We start from the raw sequence: 21,856 nt of genomic DNA on the forward strand, positions 1-21,856 counted from the left end.
CTTTTGGTCAATATCAAAACTACCGTTTTGTTATAAAAGTGTTTTGGATAAAAATTATTAGAATTATATTGATGATATGAGTTTGAAGAAAAAAAAATTTAATATATTATGAATTATTTCAAATTAATGAGCACAAATTTAAAAATTAATATAAAATCACCAATATCATAACTCGTACCAAAACTACACCAAACGGTCCCAAGCGTCCGGGAATTCAAACTACGAGCGTGAAGGGGACGCCCAATGGATCCGCGTCGATTCACGGAGAAATTTTCCAAAAAGTCACCGAAACCGAGTATTAATGCCTTCGTCAGAATTTCCGGACGCTTGTCTTTACTCTCGCTCTCTCTTCCTCTCTCTAACTGCACGCTCTCTTGGCGCCCAGTAGTTAATATCTTTCCTCTCTCTCTAGGATGAATTCAAATTGATTCGTCAACGCACTGTATTACTTTCTAGGGTTTCGATTCGTATCGAGGAAAGCTCGCATTTTGAAAACTCCGAGAGGGAAGTACAAACTCTTTTCTTCTTGTTTGTATCTTCGACAGTGCCTACACTCCTGTCCCCCTCCTCCCCCTCTCTCTCTTTCGAAATTTGAAAATTTTCTGATTTTAGATTCTATTATTGTTTTTCGTTGGCGGGGTGTCCGATTTCAATATACAGAAGAGACTGCAAAAGTCCAACTTGTTGTCTATCTGAATGCGGATTTGATTTGTGATTGCAACGCCATTTCAAGGTAGTTTCTCTTTCTAAATCTCTATCTTCGTGGATCTGTTTGCCTTTCTGTGTTTTGATTTTTCAGTGATTGTCTAGATTTTCCGTGAGTTTCGGTGATGTTTTATTTTCCTAATCTGTTTGTTGTTGTTGTTGTTGTATTTTTATTTATTTATTTCTTAAAATCTGGACGTTTATGTGGGTTTGAGATTGAGGGTATAATTTTTTCAGTTTTATACCAATATAGATATTTAACTGTTCTGATTAGCCCGATATATTTGATTAAAATGGAGAAAGCAATGTCAAAGGGACATCAAACTTTTACTATATCTATTCCAGATTTATATAATTAGAAATACTCAACAAATGTGCTTTTATTTGCTTCATGGAATTATCATTAAGTTATGGGGTCAGTGCTAATGGTTCATGGTTGAAACGTGTTAGTTTTATATGCAATTGCATGAAAAATTTTCGGTGGAAATGCTCTAATGCAGTACTGAAAGTTGAAGTACTTCGCTGTATAATTGGTAGTGTTGAGACATTTTGGATTTTAATGGGCTAAGCTCTGGCGAAGTATAAAACTAAGAAATGGATAGTTCAAAAATATAAATCTGCTGTCTAAGTTTGATAGAATCTTTTTCATGTAATGAATTTATACGCAAAAAGCATAAGATTTCATTTTGTGATTCAGATAACTGATGAAATTTTAGATTAGAGGCTTCCCATCATATGTGAAGACAAGAATACTGTGTTTCAATGTGGACAAATAATTTTTACTTGGAAACTATCAGAATGTACAAAAGTGGCATCAAATTAATGTTATAGGACACCGTTTGTGTGCATGTCCACACGTGCGTCTCTTTGTATTGATTAACAAAACATAAGTGGTTGTATGAGGAGTTCTAATAGGTAGTTAGGTGCATATATAACAATATTGCTACTACCGTAAAAAAATATATAGAAAGATTCAAAGCAAAATTCATGGAACACTAGTTTTAAGCACACATTGATATAGATAAAGGTGGACACCTTTGTGTTCAATCCCATGACAAATGATGGGTCTGCATCAACAAGTGCGTGTGATTCTGTCCAGCCATTGATCAATTGAAAGAAGTACCGTAACACAGACAACAATGACAACCATCTTTATCTCATGGTCACCAACATTAGGATACATGATGTCTTTACTGGGTGCCAATGGCCAGTTGTTGCGATTTATTTAAATCATAGTGGGAGATGGTTAATGGTGGCCACAATGACAATCATTTTTGTTATGCAAGTTTCCTAATACATTTTTTTTGTTTTTATTTTTTGGGATTCAAATTGGTAGCTAGTCTCTCTCTCTCTTTTTCTCTAGAATGTTATTAGTTACATAGCCAAGGCATTTGTGACTATAGCTTTATTCTCCTTGACTTGATAATGCAAGCATTGCAAGCTTCTAGCTTTAGTTGACTTGACGAGATTATGTCGTGGCTAGGTGCAAGCATCTCTTTGAGAACTAGAGGCGTTCCGCTAGAACTTAATTCAGTTGATTGCTTATTTGATGTTGTTTTTCTCGTTTTCAAAGGTAAAGACGTGGACAATTTTCCAGTGAAAAAATGGACATAATGGTAGTTAAGGTACTTTGTTGTGCAATTGGTGGTATGGTCTTCTTAGTAGCCAAGATCCAAGAATTGACAATTGAATTTGTTCCAAAATGGGATCTCAGTGCTGCATTGAACGGTTGAATTCATCCTCTATGGTATTTACTGTATTTGAGTATAGATAGATGAGGATATAAATTGATTACACTACTAATACACTTGATAGAATCTTTTTGATGCGGGTAAAATTTTTATTGGAAAATATGTTTTGTCCTGCAGTAGATATCTCCATCTTGCGTGGGGGGAAGGGGATCTGTCTTGTTATGGAGTTAGTAGTTATGTTATCAAAATAGCTGGTGGATTTGTTTTTGTGCCATGAGTTAAATTTAATAAAAATTTTGCCTCCATGTTGGTGCTTTTATTTGCAAGATTTCTCTGTTGGTTTTCATCCACATCTGTTCAAGGGGATGCATGTGGTAATTGTTTCACGTGGATTGATCATTTGATGCAGTCATAATGTTTCAGTGGTTGTTACTCTCTCTTATTCAGACAAGATCAATTTCATCTATTGCTTCTTTCAATGTTACTATTCCATTATAAGTTTCGGACAACATAATGTGGTAAATCATCAAGATAAAGCCTGATATTTCAGGCCAATGGTTTTTGTTTCCCATTTTTCTAAAGATGAGTTCATCGTAATTAATGTACTCTCTATATTGGGATTTGCATTTTATGTGTGAATAAAGATGTCTACATATAAAAAAAAAAAAAAAAAAAAAAAAAAGTGTGAATAAAGAGGTCACCAATCATTCACTGTCAGCCACTTTTTTCTTATTTTTCCCCCCAAATGTAGGGACTAGGAAGGAGACTTGACTTGCATTATAAGCAACTTGATTGTGATAAATTATTATCTGAGTGTGAATAATAATTATCTGCAGTCATATTACCTAAATTTTGTCAATATCTGGTTGCACTACCAAAGTTCTAATTTTTTTACGACTAATAATTTTTGAGACTGATGTTGGGGTTTTTGAGACTGATGTTGCAAGGAACATCATTGAGAAGGGAGGAGTTTATATAACAATGGCAGCTGGCTGTGTTGTAATCTAATGAAATTTATTGAATGGTTAAAGATTATTTATGATTATCTAGTATAGGCAATGATTGCTACATTGAACTAAGTCACTACTAGCAATAAAAGCCTTTTTAGTTTTTACCTTTTGCTGATTTTTTGACCAGAAATGCACCTAAACATTAACAAACTAACTTCACAACTTTGTATAATACAATGATTCAAAAGATTATATTTAGTTAATTAATAACTTATTCATTATAGAAAATTTGAAAATAATCAGTGGAAACGAGATATACCAACAATCACTCCATATACATCAAATCATCATCATCATTTATTATCCTTTCCTTTATTCCACATGAATGGGGTCAGCCACAAGAATTTTATTTTTCCATCTTTTACATTAAACGGCATCTCACGGTCTCACCTATTATATTTGATTTTTAATAACTTCATGCTACATTAATTTTGCCGTCTATAAAAACTAATCCTCTCCTTACTAGGTCATTGTATGTGTCCGTACCATCTAAGTCTAGTTTCTCTTATTTCTCACTAATGGGTGTCACTCCTAATTTTTCTTTCACTTTCTTTAGTAACCCTATATCGTCTACTCATTCCAACCATCCATATTAAAATTCTCATATCCGTTAATGAATGCATTGTTCTTTGTTCCTTTTTTTAAAGCCTAACAGTCTGCTCTGTAATAGAATAGTTGGTCTAATAATGGTTGTTTGGATTTTTTCCTTTAAACCTATTTGGTATTCTGTTATCACTTAAAATGCCACTAGGCTGTCTCCATAAAAATATCAAAATAGCAATTTAATTTTAGGTCTCACTTGAAAAAGATTGTAAAGGGGAAAATAGTTGAAAAATAAAGCTTTGCAAGCTTTTGACTTGAAATCTATTGTTAAATTGTAGGTAATAACTCTTGAAGGCTAGGTATGATGATTTAAGAGTACATTCTTTTTGTCTTATTTGACTGTTGCCCTAGAGCAAGCCTGGGCTCTAACGGCATCTTATTTTTCCTCTTTCCGCGCTATACCTAAGAATTTTGAAATTTGGGAAAGTGAGAAAAGAATGAAAAGTCATGGTTTTATATCACTTCCAGAATTGGCCGATATGGTGCTGTTACAGTCTGCAACGGTAGTTATTGCAGGGTAGCGGCCATTACAGCCTTGAAATTTTTTCAGCAATGTTGTAACAGGGCGTATCGGATCAAACTAATAGTAGTGTTGTTATGCAACAGTAATGGCTGTTATTTAAAATCATTCTTTGGCCAAGGAAGTGTGCCCAAATGAAGGTTTTGTATCTCTCAATCAACACTTGACAGTTCTCAGAAATAGAGTATAAAACTATGAAAGTTTGGGCAACTGTTTCTAATTCCAATTAGACTTCGGAATTATCAAGGAATTAATGATTTAGCACACCGATAAATGTTGAGAAATGAACTAAGGCATGACAAGTAATCTTTTAGTGGCTAAGATGCTCGGTAGCTAGCATGTAATGGACATGATAGGTCTGTTCTAGGTTACTAGAAAGTGACAAAATTTAGAAATAATTTTTTTAGTCTGTGCGCGCACACACACACACACATTTTTGTAGATACAAATGTGTCTATCTACTCTCTACTATCTACCTATCTATAAGTACATATGAGGTTTAAATCCTTGCATATTGATCAGTTACCAAAAAATAAGTCATCTAGTATCATATAAAAGATTGTTTTGGTTAAGTGGTCAGTGGTCACTGGTATTAATTTGAGTTCCCGTGCTTGGGTTCAACTCACCTTATTTACAAGGAAGAAGAAAACAAGGACAACGAAAGCTCGATGAATCAAACAATACTGCTGATGCTGGAAACAAGAAGAAAGTGTACTAAATGGAAACAGAAATTGACAACACTGTTATATCAATTGAAGATTTAATTGGCTTGCCTCATGGGGAAATGGGATTTTATTGTTCTACATGTTACATTTGCCTATACACGATTGAAGGTCATATTATACATTTGTGGACATGGAAGGAAGTCTGACCACATTTAGCTGAATTATTATATTAATCTGATTTGTTGCATTAAGAATTTGCTTTTCTATACTGTCATATTTTGAGCCGAATATATATGTACCTATCTTAATTGCAATGCAAGTTCCATTGTGCCTTACTATTTTTAATTTTACTTTGGCATAGGTAGTGAGCAGTTGGTCTTAGTGGCGATGTCAACTGGAAATGCTTATTTTGATGACATGCGGATTAAACCTGAGGTTGTTGATCCTCCTCAAAATGAAGACATGATGGAAATTAGTGAACATGTGAATGATACTTCTCAAAATGATCCGAAACCTAATTTGGCTGTCTCTAGTGGTGTTCGTGAATTGTTGGAATGTCCTGTGTGCTTAAATGCCATGTATCCTCCTATCCATCAGGTTTGATTTGTTAAATTCGTCAGCTTGAATGGCCTTTTTTTTTTCTTGATGTTCATAATAGTTGTAATTTGATTTAATTGAAGATGATTGTTTCTAACGGATCCATTACACATGGAAAAGCTAAAAACCTTCTGTATTTGGTTGTTGATATCCCATTCAGGACTTTTCATTTTTGCTAAACCTTCTGTATTTGAAGTTTTGATTCTTCTTGAAATTAATTTAAATTACATTTTCTTGTTTAATATTGATTTTTTTTATAAAAAAAAAAAAAAATCAGGATATTGTCATTTTAAAATTGGAAAAGTTGAACTTTGCAATTTGACAGTATCTAAACAATCTTTCTGATTAATGAACTAATTTAATATCAACAGTATGGTTTCCAAAAGGTATACTTTCTTCCGGTTCTTTTAATATTTCATTTTTTGGACAAAGTTTTTGTGTTTATTATAGAAAGAATCTCATTCCCCACTCTCCACTCTCCCGGTTTTGTTCAAGACTTCTAGTGTGAGTGTGTGACCAACACATGCTTATATCTTTATCTAAGAATTTTTATTTTATTTTTACTTTTGTTTCTTTTCCACAGAGAATATCATTTTTATGGTTGCTGTTGTTTATTGCTGTTCTTGGTTGTAGTGTTCAAATGGTCACACATTGTGTTCTGGCTGCAAGCCTAGAGTGCACAACCGGTGCCCCACTTGCAGGCATGAACTTGGCAATATCAGATGTCTTGCATTGGAGAAGGTGGCTGCTTCACTTGAACTTCCCTGTAAATATCAGAGTTTCGGGTGCATGGGCATCTACCCTTACTACAGCAAGCTAAAACATGAATCCCAGTGTGTTTTCAGACCCTATACTTGCCCCTATGCTGGATCAGAGTGCACAGTCATGGGTGATATTCCTTATCTGGTAACTCATCTCAAAGATGACCACAAAGTTGACATGCATAATGGCAGTACTTTCAATCATCGTTATGTTAAGTCAAATCCACAAGAGGTTGAAAACGCTACATGGATGCTTACGGTATTGCTTTGTCTTTGTCCCATTTGATGTCATTTAATGCCAGAATTAAATTTCGACAGCTACATCATTTTTATTGATATTGATGTTTTCACAGTGCACCAAAAATGTTGTGGTGATGCTGTTTAGTCATTTTGTTGAAACCTAAAAGAATTGAAATAAAAGGTCACTAAAATTTGGCACCCTCTTTTATTTGACAGAAGGGAGTTGGACAAGTCATAAATTCCTTTTTAGAAGTCACCGATGTCTGATTATAATTTTACCAAAGTCAATGTGCATTTGAACCTTTGATCTCGTGTAAGTGATAAATGTTTGTCCTTTTCCAATCTCCAGGTATTCAGTTGTTTTGGGCAGTATTTCTGTTTGCATTTCGAAGCATTCCAGCTTGGGATGGCTCCCGTCTACATAGCATTCTTGCGGTTCATGGGCGATGATAACGAGGCAAAGAACTATAGCTACAGTCTTGAGGTTGGAGGCAATGGGAGGAAGATGGTTTGGCAAGGGGTGCCTAGAAGCATTAGGGATAGTCACCGGAAGGTTCGTGACAGTTTTGATGGTCTCATAATCCAACGCAACATGGCTCTTTTCTTTTCAGGGGGAGACCGGAAGGAACTGAAGCTTAGGGTGACCGGTAGAATTTGGAAAGAACAATGATTGGATTCACTCTCCAACTTCTCACCCATCGAGTTTACCTTAATGGCGAGTAGATTGGTATTCCATAGCAGCAGCGCATGGAGTCTTCCGATCAATGTATTCTTAGGATTGTTGGAGGCAAACTCTCTTTGCATTTCCGTCCATCAAATACATAGAATCGGAATACTTGTGATGCCTGCAATGGTTACTGTTTTTTCCATAGATTTGTTAGATTTATGTGTTAGTAGTAGTCTAAAAAGTCTGGGTCTTCGAAGTGCATGACCTGTTGTGTCGACGAGGTGTTTATGGGGAAAGAAGAACTTTTGATGTAATTTATCATTGATATATTGTTGAACCATGATAAAGTTACATCATTGTTGATTCTTGGACTTTGATTAATTGCAAGTGCAGGAGCTTTTGAGTCAACGACGTGTTTATGGGGAAAAGGAACTTTCGATGTGATTTATGATTAATATATTGTTGAACCATGATAAAGCTATATCATTGCTTTGATTGTACTCCTTTATTTGTGTTGTACGAAGCTAGTATCTCGAATTTAGGAGTTGTGAACTGTGATGCTTGTCGATTGTGATGTTTATATAGTGCATTGTATAACAACATGCACAGACGAGTTCAGACATTAAAAATTACTATGTTAAGGCATTCTCTTCCTACTTCCAAGGAAAATTTATATTCCGAGAGTGCTCACTCTTACACGTAGATGCTTTTAGCTTTTATCTCGAACTCGAACTTCAGACTAAATCATACTGCAGTAACATTGGCGAACTTATACGGCGCTCTTTATAAGGTTTAACACGGACAAAAAGTTTATGTTATTAATTAAAGTAATCCAATCAAGTTTCTCACTTTCTCTAACTTATCTTTTTCAATAGATATCATAGTCAATTCATTCAATCTTTATTATAACGTCGCTGTAGGTAAGATTTGATCAACTTCAACTTTGAAATTTTTTTCTTAATGGAACTGTAATTGATATAGTCAATAATACTCTATATGCATTTCAATCATTTGGAAAATAATAACTTTAACATTTTTATAAAATTAAATACTTCAATTGCTTTTTTTGTTCCTCCTGGTAAAATTTCTCTTAAGACTTGTAACTCAAAAAAATAATTTGGTTGTTTGGACATGGCTTAAAGGAGTGCCATGCATACACATGAGCCCAAAAAGAATATAATAATAAAATAAATCAATTTCTAAGTTTAAATATAATAATTTTTTTTCTTTAAAAGGGAAAGGATAGAAACAAATTATTGTTACCATAAAAATTATGGTCTAACATATATAAATTGATATGTTAAATATATATAAATTGATATTATAAGTACCTACGTTTATTACCACAATCTTTTTTTATTTTGAACGTTATTTATTGTCATAAATTTACATGATATATAAATATATATTGTCTTTTAATTCTGGAAATTATGACATGAATGTCGGACATATACCACTATATTTGCAATATGATCATAAAATTTGAGGCCCTAGGTGATCGCCTTACCTGGGCGGCCCTATGGTGTCAAGTCCTCATTTTGAATGTCAATTATTTTATTTTTTATTTTTATAATATACAAGTACTACTTAAAACTTAAAATGTTTAACTACTTAATTTCACCAAACAAGAAATGTCTAACTAACATAGCCATTAATTTCCTATATTTTTATTTTCTAAATCACACTTATCATAGTTTAACATATAATAATGTACATTAGAAAAAAAAAAAAAAAAAAATGATGAAGTTATTTTAATCCTTTTTTATTCTTAACGAGGAATTAATCAATTTAACATCTTCACATTAATCAATCAACACCTTCTCTAAATTGTCATGTAAACAAACTTAACAATGCATATTGCTCCAGCTATATGTCACGTAAATGTAATTAGGTAATTTTGTTGTCACTGAGGATAAATTCTTGATGACATCGAGCTGGAACAACTTGTTCTTCCTTAATCTCATGAAATTTCAAACCGTAATTTGGTTCCTGCCGTTTTCCTTGTCGCATCATAGTTCCACACACTTGAGGTGTACAAGTGAAATGCTCATATAGGATCGTTGAGATTCAAGTCGGCAGGGGCAAAATGGGTAAATGAGTTATTTACCAAAAAAAAAAAACGTTTGGATATGTGGTGTGTAATACGCGCCTAAAAAGCGCGCGGGACTAAAACCCCTCAATCATTGATATGATTTGGTGATCAACCAACCACCAAAACTTTTTTTCTTCATCATAATTGGATTTCCTTCTGGGTGTTGGCATTCACGTTTCATCATCATCACAATTCTCAATCTTTCCTCAATCTTTTAGCTCTGTTTCTTTCCATAATTCCAGCATATACAACAAAAAAAACAAACATATTCACACCCATATATATAGATATATATATTATATATTTATATGAAGTATTTTACCATGTAGATTATGCACTGTTCGATTATGGTTCTCAATCCATCCCCAACAGTACCAAACAAATTTCATCCAACATATACAAAGATGCTTTTTATCAGAGGTGGTTTTCTCTTCTCTCTATTTCTCTTTCCATCACTTTGGATCATTTTGTTACTAGTTTAATCGGTTAGAATTTCCCAAAAACACCCATTTCGTTTGATGCAGAAAAGAATCCAAAAAACATGGTTCAATTGGGATTGTAGCAGTTTCTTCAATCTGGGTATAAATTTCAGATGCCAAAATGTTCATGCAGCAAGAAAGGCCCGAATCCGACAAATTATCTGGTAATTTATTTCTCTTTGTTGAGGAAAATTATATGCCTTGTTCTTAAGTTTGAATATTGCTTTGTGTATATTTTATAGATGATTTTGTATTTATATTGAGATTAGGATTGTTGGAAGGGTAAAATGAGGTTTTGGTGCTCATGGAAATTGATTTTTTATTTTATTACCTGGATAAATACAATTTTCAAGGCTTGGAATTGTGGAGCATGGAGTGATATTGTAAACCTCAACTACACATGATGAGGAGCTATGATTGACAAAGAGATTTTGCTAAGAAAGTAATAAATCTATCCTGGGTTAGATTAGACTATTACTATCACCACCATCTTCATATGAACAAAATACTTGATAGTGAGAGAGCATTAATAGCTGTTTCACTATCACTTTATTCTCTTTTCAAATAAGACATTTTCTTGCTTGTGGAGGCGGAATTTTCATCCTCCTTTACTGAGCCAGCCTTTCAGCTAGTACAGTTTGTTGGAGAAGTTGTAACCTTATTCTGATCGGGTCAGAGGGCGTTCATAAGTAAAGCACAATCAAATCTCAGGAACTCTTGCGCTTGAAGATTTTAACCTACTATTACTTACAAATAAATAAAAAAGATTTTGAATTTGCTGCCGAAATGATTAATGTTTGGCCACCATTTGGTCTTTTGATTGTGCGGAAACAAGTTGAGGGGTAAGGGGTTATGTCTTCTGTCTAGAATCATGTGGCATATAAATTTTGGTCCGCTATAGGGCTAGAAGCATGAGGAAACGGCGAAATTAAGTTCGTTGATGAAGTTTTAAGATTTTAATCATCTATCTTTTATCCTCAGATTTTGATTGAAATTATGATCAATGCGCGGTTTTTTTATTTTTTTGACATTTTTATGTTATTTATCTCTCAGCAGAGAAATTATTAATCTATGATTAGATACTTAAACTTTCATCTGCAATTAACTGCTGTTCTCAATGGATTCCCATTGTGGAATCACCAAAATGGAGGACCTAATAAGAGTTTTGTTTGACTGGTCCTTTAGTTGTCAGAGTTTTTCGAACTCATTAGTCTTCGTTATAAACACATTTTGGGGTGCTTCCTTTAAAGGATTTAGTGGCTTTCATGCTCGTGGTTTATGCAAATGATTCAAAGATGAGTAAGCTAGAAACTAGGTTCATTACCTAGAATGGGTATAATTTTAAACTCACAATTGAGAAGGCATGGGGTTTGTCTTATGGTGAAATGGCAATGCGGAGTAAATGAGAAAACAATTGGTGGAAATAAACATGACTGAAACCACTTAGAAGACATAATGAGGCCAAAGGGCAGGGATAGAGGGCTAAAAGAAAAGGGATCCCTTTAAGTATAGCATAATAATAGCAGCCTCTCCTGCTAAATCGAAAATTTCACTAGCCTCCCCTGTCAAACAATTCCGTTGGACGGCGCTACCAAGTGTTTTGGTTATGATTTCAACACATGCCATATCCATTTTGGTTCCTCTTATCTTCTTCTGTCTACAAACTAGTCTCAGTTCTTAGTCATTAGGGTTCTTTCCCCAATCAATAAGAAATTCATTATTTTTTATATGCATGCTTGACTTGTGGTGACCACCATTCATATAATGTCATTTTTTTTTTCTTAAGAGGAAAATATTGGACATTTTTGGGATGTGTTCATATTGTGGACAAGATTATCGGACATAGCTACTCTTAGATATTTTTGTGCTGTATGAGACTTGTGTTGCATAATGTTGGCCAGGTTTCCTAAATAATGAAAATTGTATTTTAATTATGGATACGCCCATGAAGTGTCAGGCACATGTTCAAAAGTGCCCGTGAAGTGTCAGTGCTAACATGTGTCCAACACCTTCATAGAAGTGTTTGTGCTTCTGATATTATTCTACATGCATGAGGTTGATTACCTTGAGAAAGCAAGATTACGTTCCTACTATGATAGTTCTTTTACGAAAAAAAAAAACTCTGTTTTATAATGGATGTGTGACTATTTGATCATTGATGGTGCATTTAGGGTCAAGTTCTCGTCTCTACGACCTCTTGTCCGCAGAAGGCTCAACAAGTTTGAAATGCAGCAGAAGGGAAGGACAGATGAAGTCTTCCAGTATGTGAGATAAAATGTTTCAGTTTCTTGTTTGAATGTTATATTTTGTACTATGCTTCAAATTTTTATTTTTTTTGTCTCATCATGCTTATATTTACTTGCTACATTCCTCATCCCTGTCCAAATTTTTTTATTTTTATTTTTTCCCTAATTCATCTCTGTCCAATTAGTGTTAGTTTGCTTCATCTTAGAGCTAAATGATATCTGGAATACAAATAACAATCAAGACATGCAATATATAAAGGTCAGCACATTTAAAAACCAAAAAATTCTTTGATCTTTCTTGGCAGCGTGTTATTCCTGGAAGTAATTTGTTTAATCACTGCATTAGATAGCCTACTATCCTCCATATCTTTAATATCCCAGTAGAAGTACTTGTTGGATATACCTTTCCGAAACTGAAATTTGCTTCTGCTTTTTATGAGTTCTTATTTTAGTTAAAAAATATCTTTTAACCTTAAAATACAATGCATATTGTGCTGCCTAGTTTAGTGGACATAATTGGACTATAATCTTGATATGTCATACCTACCAACCAACTCTATTCATATCTGGATTGAGTTATCTTTTTCGCCAGTCATGGAAAGAAATTATTTCCCTATGTTTCTGCATATTACACCTATAGAATGCATTCGTTTTTGAGTGGAGTAACTAAGGATTAATATAAAACTAGAAATGAGTTCATAAAGAGGAAAAGTGCATTTAAAGATATGCACTTCTGGGATATAAAATTCATTAACTCCATTTTCCTATGCATGTTTATGGTTGTTTGTGTATACTTAAATTGTGATTATATCGATCTTGAATTTATCATCAACCAATTGATGAAGCCTCACAATTATAAACTGTGCTCTTGTTTAGTCTCTTTTTCATTCCCCACACGTGTATGGAAGCACATATTCAATAAAAGCAGTGGCGTAGCCACATAGGGACAAGTCGGGGCAGCTGCCCCCACTGAATTTTTAATTTTTTTAATTTTATATGGAAATATTTTTATATTTGTATAATTGTCCCCACTAAAAGTTGACATTGTATATATATATACTATGTATATATAACCAAATGACCATTCACGGTATTATAAAAAAAAAAAAGGAATATAATCTTTCCAAAAAATATGATATTTTTTTTTCCACTTTCTCAAAATATTATATTCTTTCCTACCCAAAAATACAAGATATTCTTTCACACTTTTGACTTTGTCACAAATAAATGCGTTTTTAATTTCCATCACGTTTTCAATCCTCAACATTTCTCTTTCGGTGAGTCTTCAATATTTCAAAAATTCACAAAATCCAAAAAAATACTGCAGTGCGGAGACAGGTAATCTGATATATATTTTTTTATCATCTAAATTTACTATTATTATGCCATGAACATTTTGAAAACTCGACTGTGTGCTTTCAGAATATGAAAAATATTCTTTTTATATTTAGTACTGTTTAATTTTTACATATATTATTTTGGTTCAAATAATATATATATATTGTTGTTAAAAATTGCCCCCACTAAAGGAAATTTCTGGCTACGCCACTGAATAAAAGGAGTATTCTTAAGATATTGACCAAAGCCCTGAGAGATGAACCTTTTTTATTTTTATCTTTTATAGATGGTCAATCGTCCCATTCTTGGGGTCCCTCCTTACTATAATCAACGTTTGAGTATCTTTCTTCTCTCTCTCTCTCTCTCTCTTTTCCTTCCGTTCTTTGTTTATCCTCTTTTTTCTTCTTACTCTTCCTCTTTGTCACACTCTTCCTCCTCATAGACCTTGTTTAGGAGGATTGCTCCTCCTTTATCTCTTTTATTCCATGACAAAATTGTCTTGTCTAATAAATAGTAATGAGATATTGGAAGATATTTTGTCATCTTTTTCTCTTTTTCTGACCCTCTTCAGTAGTTGATAAATGTGGTTGTATTCAATGGCATTTTGTTCATCTTATCAAAGTTGATTGTTTTCAAGTTACTGTTTCTCCCAAAGAAAATGCTAAGGTTATGACACAGAATTTTTTATATAATTCTTCACGCAGAACTTATTTGTTTATATTTTCCCAGACTTTGGTATGTCATCAGCTGAACCTTTGAACCGAGACACTAGCTGGAAAAACCATGAATCAATAATGTACTTTCCAGAAAAATCCTAGACCTCAAGACACTAACAAGTTTCAGATGCATAGTTATTCAGCTTATATTTTTCTATTTCAAAAATCTCATCTGGTGCTATAATTTAATGTGAACAAATTGCTTATGTTTCTTTTCTTTTCTTTTGGCAGGTTAGATAATTTATTACTTACATGTATAACTGTTTTTGGCAATTTTCTTCCCTTGTTTATTGCTTTTGTTCCCGTAACATCATTAGTTTAGAATTATTTTCTGCATTGGATAATTTGGAAACTCATATCTGTTCTATGGGCTTCAGGCTCAAATTGTTTTTACTTTATTGTATTTGATTTCCATATATCAAATTTTTTTTTCTTAGTTGGTACTCACACACAAAGGCCTCCATTGAGGTTTGAACCCCTGACCTCCCTTTGGGAAGTAGGAACCTGGTACCGCTAGGCCATTGTCCTGTTGTCTTGGTTATGCAAGTTCATTGTTGTCTTGTCAAACTATATATCTTCACGGGCTTGAGTTTAATTCATTCAGCTTATGTAACTCTTACATGCTTTCTGTAACTCATGTCTTCCATTACTCAGGTCCACAAGGAAGGCTGGAGAATCTTTTATGTCAATCCAGCAATAGATTCTGTGCTGATTGTGGATCTCCAGATCCAAAATGGGTGTAAGTATCCTATTTGAATACTTAAACTAGGAATTTTCACGCATTATCTTTGCTTGATCTTAATTAGAGTCAATGAAAACCCGTATCTGTTCATGACTTCCAATTAAGATGGAGGCCAATTTGCTTGTAAGTTTTGTCTTTTGTTGAAATAAAATGGACGCCAATTAGAGTGGGAGAGTTTTGGTATAGGCTTGAGCTTGTACAGAAGTTGTTCATATGCATGTAGGTGAGTGGGGAGAATCTATTGTTGCGGGAGTAGCAGCCTTTAAGTACTTTTTTTGTCTTTATAGTAACTCTGGAAGAAAGGGTGAGTTGGCACACCCATGATATTGGAAAAAAGTGTGTAATTGTGGGGGCCAATGAGCAAAATGGTCGAAACAAAGGGCAATTGGAAAGATAGTAATTTTGCCATGTGGTGTGCCATATTCTTGATTGTATTTGGTGAACGAAAACAAATCACAGTCTAGACAACAATGACCTGGAGTTTTCATGAAAACCTAGATCAACTTTTGCATATTGTACTGTAATTCTTTGTTTTATAAAACCAGTATGTTGATGTTATTCTAGATGTTATTGTTAAAACAGATGTTCAACACAAAATGGATGTGCACTGTTAATACAGATGTTTTACACAAATTGGATGTGCTGCAACATTTGCCTAAATTTCTATTATTTTGTTTATGTTTTGCATGATATTGTGTTTGAGGTGAGTTTATACGTTTCTGTAGAATGTCTAGAAATTTCAAGAATAAATTTCCACACATTCTTAATATGTCTCTGAACTTTCTTTGATAGTAGTTCACATGTGCCTAATTCTACATCTCATACATGCGTTTTTGGATTACCTTTGGTTTCTATGGTTTAGCATTTTGAATATACATTTACGAAAGAAGATTAATAGAAGTTGCTACATTTTCGCTCTTGCCCAAAAATTTCCAAATTATTCACTACATCAATGCAGGCCATATTATGACCTTTGTGGGGTAATGGATTTCACATCAAATTGAGCTTGCATCCTAGTAGTTCTCAGTCAACCTGAAAATTCTATTGCAGTTGGGTAGGCACAACACATGCCATGTAACCCCCATCAGTTCCTACATTTATTCCTCCAATATTTTGAAATTGACATTTCAAATGAACCTTCCTTGGGGTGTACATGCATTTATATGAATTTCTTTGTTATTCAGTGCTACACTGCATTATGAACATATCATTTGGTGATTACCAGATCTGTAAGTCTTGGAGCATTTATCTGTATCAAGTGTTCTGGAGTGCACAGAAGCCTTGGAGTGCATATATCAAAGGTACAGTAGCCTCACTTGCTTCTTTTCCTAGTTTCAAGGATTTTAACTTTTATCATGCATGGCTAAAGTTGAATTTTGTACTGAACTTATGTCTAAACATTGTCAAAAGAGTGTTAAAGGTGTAAGTTAAGGATAATAATTACGTCATCAATGATAGGTTCATTCTAAAAAACTTTGGATAGAGTAATAGAGAACCATTTAAGCCTTTAAACAATAGTTTGAAAAAGCATTGGATTTATGCCCATGGAGGACCATAATGAAAGTCATTTGCCTACTGAGAAGACTAATAGAAAGGTGGAGAGGAAAGAAGAAAAATTTTCTTGTGGTTTTTACTGTCATGTAGAAAGCCCATGATAGGCCTTTATAGACAAAAAGTTGTGCACTTCTAAAAAGAAAAAGCGCACAAATAGATTAATTGACATGATAAAATACATGTTTGATTAGGCCAAGAGCATAATATTAACAACTTTTAAGAGAAATAAAAAAATTCCAATATCATTGTAGTCTGAGGCTTACGTTAAGGATGGAGAATAAGTCCCCATCTTATTGTCTTTGTAATGTTTAAAGTGCAAACTTACTAGATGCATTCACGATTCTTTACTGATGACATCGTTGCAATTATTGAAAATAAAATAAGGTTAGTTGCTATAATATGAGAGTGATCCTTGGTGCAACGGTAAGGTTGCTCCATTGTGACCTGGAGGTCATGGGTTTGAAACAAGGAAATAACCTTTCCACATGCGGAGGTAAGGCTGCGTACATCTAACCCTACCCAGAACCTGCAATGGTGAGAGCCTCGTGGACCGGGTTTTCCCTTTTTTTTTTTTTTTTGCTATAAATAGTGAAGGTATGCTGGTTAGCTCAAGAACTGAAAGAAGGTAAGTTGGTCTTAAACAAAATAAAATGGGGATAAAGTGAAGACTGAAGTCCAAGAAATACCAAAGAGTGAAAAGCTTCATTACCTGGACCAGTTTTCATAAGGGAGAGAGACTGGATATGATGTTGCTCATAGAATTAATTTATTATTGGTTGAATAGAGGAGTGCCTTATGTTGTGTTATATGTCTCATATAAACATATAAAAAGTTTCTTAAAAAAAAAATTCTGTAAATAGCTATAAGATTAATTGAACGGTTTGGAATAGAATGTTGGTTGATATCAAAATAACTTCTTCATATTGCCAAACTATGGATGTTTAGATAAATGCGTACTGAAATAAAAAAAAAGTAGATGGAAGTAGCATACATTAATTAGAGAAAATCGAGTAAGATGATTTAGCCATGTGTAGCAATGACCACTTAAGTGTCTAACTGCACGTGCGAGGAAGAGTTTGATGATATATATTTGAGGGAAATGCTAGGAGAAGGGGCATATCCAGATTAATATATGTTGAGAACTTGAGACAGTAATTAAAGATTTGTGACATGTGGTTTAACTAAAGTTATGGAAAGGAATGTAACCTGCAGTCTAACTGAAGTTATGGATCTAGCATGTACAAGCACCACCTAATATGAGATTTTTTAAATCATGTTTTGTCAGGAAAAATACTCAACCCAATTAACAAATCTCACCTATTTGGGGCCAACTACATGAATTCTACTTTGCCATTCTGCTTTACCAGGTATTGCTAGGAAAATGAAAAGAAAAAAAAAAAAGAAGATAAAATGATTTATTGCATACTCAAGCTGAATGTTATTCGGGGTTAAGATGAAAGAGGTTGGTTAGGTAATTCTTACGGGCAATACAGGTGATGAGTGAGCTATTAATTCTGCAAGGCTGAATATTTTTTCCATCTATTGCATTCCAAGAGTAATAGAACAAAGATTAAGGGAGGAAACCACGATCTCCGATAGCTAATTTGGAGTTATGCCCGGGAGCTCGACAATGGAAGCTATTCACTTAATAAGACAATATTGAAGAATGTAGGAGTAGGCAAAGACATTCACATATGGTATTTATAAACTTAGAAAAAGCATATGATAGAGTTTTGAGAGATATAATTTGGTCAACTACATGAATTATATTTTGCCATTCTGCTTTACCAGGTATTGCATGAAAATGAAAAGAAATTTGATAAAAGGATTTGTAACACACTCAAGCTTAATGTTATTCGGGGTTACGATGAAAGATGTTGGTTAGGTAATTCTTACAGGCAATACAGTGATGAGTGAGCTATTAATTCTGCAAGGCTGAATATTTTTTCCCCCTATTGCATTCCAAGAGCAATAGAACAAAGTTTAAAGGAGGAAACCACGATATCCGATAACTAATTTGGATTTATGCCCGGGAGCTCAACAATGGAAGCTATTCACTTAATAAGACAACTAATTGAAGAATGTAGGAGTAAGCAAAGACATCTACATATGGTATTTATAGACTTAGAAAAAATGTATGATAGAGTTTCAAGAGAGATAATTTGGTAGACTTTACAAAGAAAATAAACTCCTATACAACTAATAAAGATTATCCAAGAAATGTACACGGACAACGAAACTAGGGTATGTTCTTCATGCGGTAAGACAAGTCAGTTCTCTATAAACGTAGGATTGCACCAAGGCTCCATGCTAAGCATATATCAATTTGAAATAGTTTTAGATGAAATCACAAAAGACATTCAAGAGGGGTGAGCTGGGTAGCCCAGTTGGTTGAGGCACTCCCCTGAGTCGTGTGGGAGCCAAGGTTCGACTCACCCCATCCTCCCCCTCCTCTTTGCCAGGTAAAAAATAAATAAATAAAAGACATTCAAGGAGATATCCCATGGTGCATGTCGTTTGCTGAAGATATATTGTCTTATCAGTCGCTTATAAAGAAACCTTAGCAATAAAACTAGAAATGTGGGGAAATGCCTTAGATAGATTAAAAATTTGTAGAGAAAAAACAGGGTATATGGAATGTTAATTTAATAAAAATTTCAATTTTGATAATATAATGATCACACTTCAAAACCAAAGGATTATTCAACATAAACTTCCGATATTTGGGATCAATATACAAGAGGACGGAGAGATAGATATTGATATAACTAGTAGAATTGGAGCATGATGGACAATATGGAGACAGGCTAGTAATGCGATAAAAGAATCACGAACAGGATAAAAGAAAAATTGTATAGAACTGTTATTAGACTAACTATTCTATATGTGGCAGGGTGTTGGGCTAAAAAAAACAACAACAATGCATTCATGCAACGGAAATGAGAATGCTAAGGTTGGTGATTGAAATGACTAGAAGAGATAAAGTCACTAATAAATGCATGAGAAAAATTAGGAGTGACACCCATTAGTAAGAAAATAAGAGTAGACTTGGATGGTATGGACACATGCAAGGAAGACCTGTAGATGTGCCGGTAAAAAGATGAAGATTATTTGCCATATAGAAGGCAAGAGACAGAGAGGACGACCTAAGTTATCGTGAGATGAAGCTATTAGAAATTATTAAAAAAAGTTAAATACCATAGGTGAGATGGCATGTAATAGAATAGAATGGAAAAAGAGAATTCATGTTGCCGACTGTATGCGTATGGGATTAAGGCAAGGATGATGATGATGACATTCCAAGAGCGGCAAGCTAACCACTATATGACAAAGTAAATAATTGAAGTAAGCAATTAAATAGTGCAAGGCTGAAGCTTTCCTTTCCCCAACAATTTCAAAGGTATGCAAAATAATGTTGTTTAACTAAAACAAGTCATTTCACCCCTCTTTCATGCAAATGCACAAAACTAGAGGTGGCACTAATCAAGGACGAGATTTGGGGAAATTGTCCTAGATGGTTCAATCATCCACATATAACAATGACCAATTTAAATGCATAAAACCTGATTTGATTCAAGTTGAAGGTGGTAAAAACACCAGGGAAGGCCAAAACACATGGAGATGATGGTGGTGTGAGAAAGGATGATACCTTTGATTCAATAGAAGTTGGCCCTAAACACAGCTGACTGGTCAAAAATTGATTTGTGTATTCAAGTGGTTGGGATTCAAGGCTCGTCCTCTCCCCAATAGTTTTATGGCAAAGGTGGATCAAGTAATGATGGAACCTATCAAAAGAAACTTTCCGATAAAACAGCTCATAAGGGGAAAGAGGTCTGAGATTATACCTCTTTAGAATTTAAAAAGTTTATCATGCTCTCCCCATCTTACTTCTGTAAAGTTTGTCAGGAATAGAAGATGGATACTGTAACGACCCGAACCCTAGGGTCTGAATCTCTAACCGGGTCCTTACCCGAACCCGAGGTCAACTAAAAACGTTACTGTCTTTTCCTATATCAATACATAATATACGTGTCATCCCAGGGTTTATAAATAATAACAATAATAATAATAATATTAAAATGAGATCATAGCTACAAAATATGTCAAACAGTCCACTAACCCATCAAAACCTATGGAGGAACGTCGTCCGCCACTTCCTTCCCGTGACTTGAAAAATGTTAAAATGATGGGGTGAGCTAAATGCTCAGTAGGAAGTGTCTAAGACACACCTCTTATGACCCCGTGAATCCACATAGAGAATAGAAAGCAAGAGAACGGGATCATATCTCGGGAGTCAAGTAAAACCACTGTATCATCAACAAACATACATATCTCAACCAATTACCAAATGCACCACGTATGCCAATGATGTGCCATACCATGCAATGTCACTCCCCGTTTCCGAAACCATACTGTTTCAACTTCCAAACTGTTAGTGTAATCCGACCCAAGGCACCTCCGAGGCGTACCATCCACAACCACAAGACACCTCCAAGGCGTCGCATCCGGCCTGGTTAGCTCAACCACACTAGGGTCTCTCCCTAGTCCCCTCTCTAGACTACACTAATACCACGGACCACTAGGCGCCTTCTTGGCGTCCGGGTTTTCACAAACACTTTTCAAAAACTTTTTCCCAAAACAATTTCATTGGCTTTTAAAAAAATACTTTTCCCCTTTTTCTTTCCCAATGGATGCATGAATACTTCATGCTTCACAATTTACCATAATTTTCATATCATCAAACCTTAACAACATTTCATACTAAAGAAGAATTTTCTCATGAATTTATAACATGCTTTAAGTAAACAAAATTTCTACAATTACTCATATTAAACAAGGACATAATCACAAAAGCATGCTTTCCATATCTAATCAACAAATCATACACACATATATTATTTACACATAACACCCATAGAGATACACATCATCTATCTAGCATCATGGCAATTTCTCAAGAAAATTTACAATAAATCTCATACATTCCATCTATATCATGATCACATTATTAAGGGAAATCCTAACATTTATTTTCATAATTTCAACATCACTTTTCTTAACAATTAAAAATACATCCATCACCTTAAATTACATACAACCACAATAACATAAGCAAAATTGCTAATATCAAACATGCTTAGAATCAAATTAAAGGGGAAAACTCACAAAAGATCAAATAAAATATGAATTAGAGCACCCCTACCTTTTGATTGTAGAAAAGCCCCAAATG

The 21,856-nt window shown here is 34.2% G+C and overlaps 2 protein-coding genes across 3 annotated transcripts in view; both read left to right on the forward strand.

The window, feature by feature from the left end:
- The first annotated feature begins 323 nt into the window (after positions 1-323).
- On the forward strand, positions 324-7,914 carry LOC132299413 (E3 ubiquitin-protein ligase DIS1-like). Its single transcript, XM_059795997.1, has 4 exons — positions 324-733; positions 5,556-5,791; positions 6,425-6,811; positions 7,142-7,914. Exons 2-4 carry the CDS (start codon positions 5,582-5,584, stop codon positions 7,460-7,462), a joined length of 918 nt encoding a protein of 305 aa, XP_059651980.1. The 5' UTR covers positions 324-733; positions 5,556-5,581; the 3' UTR covers positions 7,463-7,914.
- A 1,729-nt stretch (positions 7,915-9,643) lies between these two features.
- LOC132299414 (probable ADP-ribosylation factor GTPase-activating protein AGD11) overlaps positions 9,644-21,856 on the forward strand; it is a 34,837-nt gene continuing 22,624 nt past the window's right edge. The window contains exons 1-5 of one of the 2 annotated variants that reach the window (XM_059796000.1): positions 9,644-9,971; positions 10,076-10,194; positions 12,202-12,291; positions 14,985-15,069; positions 16,298-16,373. In XM_059796000.1, coding sequence (XP_059651983.1) covers positions 10,152-10,194; positions 12,202-12,291; positions 14,985-15,069; positions 16,298-16,373 — 294 coding nt within the window. In that variant the 5' untranslated portion in view covers positions 9,644-9,971; positions 10,076-10,151. The remainder of the gene's footprint in view (positions 9,972-10,075; positions 10,195-12,201; positions 12,292-14,984; positions 15,070-16,297; positions 16,374-21,856) is intronic. The other variant, XM_059795999.1, reaches the window with a different exon arrangement.

Source organism: Cornus florida, unplaced genomic scaffold, assembly GCF_030987335.1.
Source record: "Cornus florida cultivar Cherokee Brave unplaced genomic scaffold, ASM3098733v1 CherokeeBrave_3.0.0_Hap2_Chr03, whole genome shotgun sequence".
NCBI classification, from domain to species: domain Eukaryota; kingdom Viridiplantae; phylum Streptophyta; class Magnoliopsida; order Cornales; family Cornaceae; genus Cornus; species Cornus florida.